At 36.7% G+C, this 6,286-nt stretch overlaps 1 protein-coding gene across 1 annotated transcript in view; it reads right to left on the bottom strand.

Moving 5' to 3' along the window:
• Positions 1 to 286: 286 nt before the first annotated feature.
• Positions 287 to 6,286, bottom strand: part of PDC (phosducin) — a 16,414-nt gene continuing 10,414 nt past the window's right edge. The window contains exon 3 of the mRNA XM_007953135.1: positions 287 to 814. Within this exon, the coding sequence (XP_007951326.1) occupies positions 287 to 814 (528 nt within the window). The remainder of the gene's footprint in view (positions 815 to 6,286) is intronic.

The following is a 6,286-nucleotide window of genomic DNA, read 5'->3' as shown; positions in this document are numbered from 1 at the left end:
CCAACACTACTTATATAATATGAAAGAAGTTTTTGAAAAATGACACAATATTATCCATATCTACTTTGTCTGCTAACAATACTGCTAAAGACTACAATGTTTCTGTAGTAAAATATTTTTTCAATTAAACGTAAGGAAGAATGCTAACAATATAATTTTTGTGTCAATTTTTTTTCCAAATTATAATAGCCATGGCTACTTGATCTTCCCTAAAGGAATATGGATACTACCAAAATCAACATTCAATGCGCAGAAGAGAAGTATGAGATATTGACGTAGTAAATCTCTATTCAATATCTTCATCTTCCATGTTGGCCTGCTCTAGGTCATGTATCTCTCTTTCAGGTAGTAAACCATATTCATTCAGGAAAGACTCCACATCTCCAGCAAAAAATTCCTCAGCAAACTGTTCAGCAACACTAATGAAATTGCTTATGAGTTCCCCACCTTTGTAGACCAGCAGTGTGGGGAGTACATCTGAGGAAAAGCGGTCACCAGCACCTGTATTAGAGGCTTTTATTTTACAAAACTTGACCATAGGGTATTCGACTGCAAGGCATGTTAAACTACTGTTGAGAGCATCGCAGCCTTTGATGCCATCTTCATAAATGTGAACAACAATTGTGGTGGTCTTTTGCTCTTTTTCAATGGTTTTCAGGAATTGCTCCCCAGTGTTCAGCTCATATACAAAGCCATATCTAGGCCCAAAACTCAGCTTCTGGTGCATATCCTGCATGCACTGTCTACGGTATTTACGAAGGCAATTTTCATCCTCTTTGTCTTGATGGATTAGTTCATATTCTTGAATGCTCATCTGAAAGTAGGTGAAAGAAATAGATAGGGATCATTCAATCAGAAGTTTATATTCCTTAGACAACACAAATCCATTCTTACCTCTATGAGTTTTGTTTGTTGTTTTCTGATAAGACCATCTCCTTGCCCACTATTGACATGGCCTGCCCTTCACCTCATTTAAACCTATGTCTAAATGTCGTCTTCCTTGGCTACCCTACCTAGAAGAACCCCACACTTTCTATTCTTTATACTGGTTGATTTTTCTTCATAGCAATAAACACTACTTGACATTGTGTTATATATTTATTGTTTAATTATTAACATCAGTTTTTCCAACTGATAAATTCTGTGGGGACAGGTGTTTTGTGTGTCTCATTCATCACTGTATTTCTAACATCTGCTATAGTATCTGGCACATAAAAGGAGTTCATTAATTATATCATGATTAAATGCATGTATAAACGTTGTTGAATATATTTGAGCCACATGATGCTCACAGTCTCAGTCAGATCTCAGACATTAAACTATTTACCATTCTGGGGAAAGTTTTACAAAAATAGAAGAAGTGAAAAACAAAACAAAATAATAATTCTGTTCTCTTTCTGTAAAACATTCTGCAAAGTAGCAGGGAGTTGTCAGTTGCCTTTGAGTGAATTCTGACTCCAAAGGGTAGAACAGCTCCCTAGGACTTTCAAGGCTGTGACCTGTTAGAAGCACATCATCAGGCTTTCTTCCATGGTGCAACTGAGTGTGTTCAAACTGCCAACCTTTCAGTTCATAAATAAGCACAAACTGTTTATGCTACCCAGGGATCTTAGAATTAGATATGCTGCTGTTGTGTGCTGTGGAGATATTTCTGACTCACAGTGACCCTACGAGACAGATTAGAACTGCCCCCATAGAGTTTCCAAGCTATAAACATTACAGATACAGATCACCAGGTCTTTTCTTCCAGGATGGTGGGTTTGAACTGCCTACCTTTAGTGTAAATTTAAGAGTCCCTGGATAACACACATGGTTAAATACTCAATTACTACTATTAACCAAAAGTTTGGCAGTTCAAACCCCCTTAAAGGAATCTTGGTAGACATGCTTCTGAAAGACCATAGACCTGAAAATGCTATGGCACAGTTCTACTCTTCACACACGGGGTTACCATGTGTCAGAATTGACTCAACAGCAACTAAACACATTCTTAATTCCAAATTTTTAATGATTAAAAATGTCTTACATTTTTCTATTATTTTACAAAACACTTTCACATTTACCTTCTCTCACATCCCTTTAGAATGTGTGGAGGAAATGCTATTACAATTTCCTGGGTGGGAAAATGTAATTATCTTATCTATATCATACAGTGAACCAGTAAAGGAACCAGAACTCAAAAACAAGATCTTAGACTTGAAAATCAGAAGCCTGAACCAAAGCGTAAGTCTATCTGCCCAGAATCAGTGTACAGAACTCACATACAGTATTTGGAGATAAACATTATGCTAAAGTGATTTTTCCCATAATCAAAAACACTTTATGGTTTATATTATTATTATTATTATTATTCTATAAATTATACAAGCTTATGTATCCACAAAAAATTACCTAGAAGATGAAGTAAGTAATAAATACTGAAATTTTACCATTTTAGTTGAGCTGCTAATCTAAAGGTTGATGATTCAAACCCAACCAATGGAGAGTTCTGGAAGATGGCATCGCATGTCTAACCCACACATTTGTTCCCTCAAGCAACATAATTCCTGAATAACTATGTAAAACAGATAGAAATAATGATAGTGGAGTTATGAGCAACTAAGCAGAAGCTAAAGTATCAGATTTAGTGAAGGCAGAGAAAAAGAGCAGATTAAACAATTGGGGAAAATAAAATAACCTGTCTAACTGGTGGAAACAGAGAGATGGAGAAGGAGAGGACTCATTAGAAATACAAAAGAGGTCAGCAGAGGGAAGTAGACAAAAAAAATCGCAGAACCCACAGAGGCATTGGGGACTCAGAATACCCACAATGGGAGTTTTTGGTGGTGTCCTTGGGGCTGAGTGAGTAGATGATCTTACTGGGAAACAGATCAAGACCCCCCTTGGCTTGTGCTGCCATTGAGTCCAGAAAGGAGTAGGGGAAAGGAGAAATTCCCTCTGAGTAGGGGGAGCCCTGGAGCAAGTTCACAGCAGTGGGCTGGGGTTCAACACTTCCACGACCCCCTTTTAGCAAAGAGTGGACTAGGGTATTGGGTTTTTGTGGCTTCTCAAAGTGAAAAGTAGTGGCCCTCTATCCATTAGGCCCTCTGTAAATTTTGAACTGTGGGTCTTTGATTGACAGTAGGATGTCATCAATAGTAGATGGCTCAGGAAGACACAAACTACACTGATTGTCCCAGCGGAGCTGTCTGAACTATCTCACCCAAATGCAGAAAATGGGAACTTGCAACGGGGGCCTTTTTTTTTTTTTTTCCTTCTCTTTTTTCTTATTTTTTTTTTTTCCTCTTCTCCCCAGCCTCATCCAATAGAAGGAACACATTAAACAGACACCAGGCAACAGGGGTTATTACACCAAACACCTCATCCAATAGTAACACCAATAACTCCTATGCCACAGAAACAATGACAGATGGTGGACAACATCTGCTCATCCCAACTCCAAATCCCTTTCATGATGAACAGAGACCTGCACCCACATTCCCATCAGTGATTCCCCAACATAGAGAGCTAGAGATCAAACCAGTAAACTGAGTTAATAGCCAAAAAAGTACATCTGCTCCAGACTTTCAGATATGTTGTTGTTGTTATGTGCTGTCTAGTCAGATCTGACTCAACAGTGACCCCTCCTTGGGTTTCTGAGGCAGTATCACTACAGCAGTAGATTGCCCAACCTTCCTTCCAAGGAGTTGCTGGTGGGTTTGAACTGCCAGCTTTCTGGTTAGCAGTTAAGTGCCTTAGGTGCTATGCTACCAAAGTTCCCCACTTTCAGATGTAGTAAAAAATAATATAAGGGTGAAAGAAATCAATACACAACCAGCAATTAAAGACAACAACTTCAAAATGTCTAGGAAACAAGAGACAACCTCAAATCAAACAAAAAACAGGACAAGACAATAGAAATAAAAGCCCAGGCTAAAAAACGATCTATCATGGAAGAAGAACAAGCAATAAAACTATCTGAGAAGGAATTAAAGAGATAGATGCATAAGACTCTCCAAGAGCTCAAATAAACCACAAACAGAATCAATGAGAAGACAAATAGTACCCTGGAAGAATTCAGGAAAATCATTCAAGAACAAAATAAAAAAACAAATACACAATTAGAATTCATACAAAAAGAGCAATTAGAAATCCAGAAGACAAACTTTAAAATTACAGAGTTAGACAATACAGTGAAGGACAAAAGAGTAGACTAGAGCTGGCTGAAGAATGCATTTTCCAACTAGAAGACAAATCCCTTGACGCCAGCCTGTATGGAGAAAAATCAGAACAAAGATTTAAGAGAGTGAAGAGAACCTAAGAATTATATGAGATGACATGAAAAGAAACAACATACATCTGATTGGAATACCAGAACAAGAGGAGTCAAAAAAGGAAAAGAAAAGAAAACAAAACAAAACAAAAAAAAAAACACTGAGAAAATTGTGGAAGACTCACTAACAGAAAAAATCCCCCATATCATGAAAGAAGAAAAGATATCTGTCTAAGAAGCTCAATGAACCCTATACGGGATAGATCCCAAAAGAAAGTCACCAAGACATATCATAATCAAATTCTCCAAAACCAAAGACAAAGAAAGAATCTTGGGAGCAGCTTGGAAAAAATGAAATGCCACCTACAATGGACAACCAATAAGACTAAGTTCTGATTTCTCAGTAGAAACCATACAGGCAAGAAGGCAATTAGAAAATGAAATAAACAAACAAAAAACCCTCACTGCTGTTGAGTCAGATGCGACTCATAGCGACCCCTCCTTGGGTTTCTGAGGAAGTGTCACTACAGAAGTAGATTGCCCAATCTTCCTTCCAAAGAGTGGCTGGTGGGTTTGAACTACCAGCCTTCTGGTTGGCAGTCAAATGCCTTAGGCACTACACCACCAGAGCTCACAAAAAGGCAATGGGATGGCATACATAAAACATTGAAGGAAAAGAATGTCCAGTCAAGAATTATATATCCAGCCAAATTTTCCCTCAAATATAAGGATGAAATCAAGACATTCTCTGAGAATGTCTTGAAGAGATATTAAGTCTCATAAATTTCATAATTTGAAATTTATTCAAAATTTATTTATTCAATAAATGTATTCAATAAATTTATTCTTATAAGGTTGGTCTGAAAACCAGACCAACCCCACAAGAAATGCTAAAGAGAGCCCTTCTAATAGCGAACACACAGCAAAAAACAATAAATTAAAATCAGGACACTTGACATCACCACTTAGAAACCAAACCAGAAACAGATGCTCAAAATAAGCTCATAAAATAATGTACATAGTGAAAAAGGGAGTCAGTCTGCAGATGATACCAGTAACAAAGCAAATAGAGGGAATAAAAGTTTTAATTACAAAACTTCCAAATAGAAAGATAGGATAATGTCTTTATAGAACTGACTGTTCCAAACTTATGGAGATAAGAATTTACTTCAGGGTAACCACAAAGAAAAGAAACAGTCCCCCTAAGCAAACTCAGAAAGAAGAAAAACACATGGGCTTAGTAAGCACAAAACCAATAATAATGAAGAAAAGAGAAGAAACACCTGATAACAAAATAAGCTCAGCACAGAAAAATATTTGGAAGAAGGAAATCACCAACACAACAAAAAACACAATAGAATGACAGAAATAAATTCTTACCTATCACTAATTACACTCAGTATTAATGGACTAAATGCATCAGTCAAGAGAAAGAGAGTGGCAGATCAGATAAGAAAAGAAGACCTATCAATATGCTGCCTACAAGAGACCCACCTTAGACACAAAGATAAAAATAAATTAAAAGTTAAGGGGTGGGGGAAAAAAAAAAAAAAAACAACCAAGCTAATAGCAATTAAAAAAAAAAAAAAAAAAGCAGGAATGGAAATATTGATTTCCAATAAAATAGACTTCAAGGAGAAAAGCAACATAAGGTACAATGAAGAACATTATATGGTGCTAAAAGGATCAATTGACCAAGAAGACATTACCATAATTAATATCTATGCACCCAAAGAAAGTGCTCCAAAATACATAAAACAAGTATTAACTGAATTGAAAGGAAAAATAGACAACTCTACAATAGTAGTAGGAGACTTTAACATACCACTTTCAAGAAAGGACAGAACAACTAGAAAAAAACTCAACAAAGATACAGAAGAACTCAACAACATAATCAACCAACCTGACCTCACAGACATATACAGAGCACTCCACTCAAGAAAAACACAATGCACATTCTTCTCCAGTACACATGGATCATTCTCTAGAATAGACCATATGGTAGAACACAAAACAAGCCTCAATAAATTAAAA

This window comes from Orycteropus afer, unplaced genomic scaffold (assembly GCF_000298275.1).
Source record: "Orycteropus afer afer isolate SDZICR_OR568_19922 unplaced genomic scaffold, OryAfe1.0 scaffold00373, whole genome shotgun sequence".
In the NCBI taxonomy this organism is placed as follows: Eukaryota; Metazoa; Chordata; class Mammalia; order Tubulidentata; family Orycteropodidae; genus Orycteropus; species Orycteropus afer.
The sequence above is the reverse complement of the archived record's forward strand: the minus strand, read 5'-3'. Positions and strand labels throughout refer to the sequence as shown.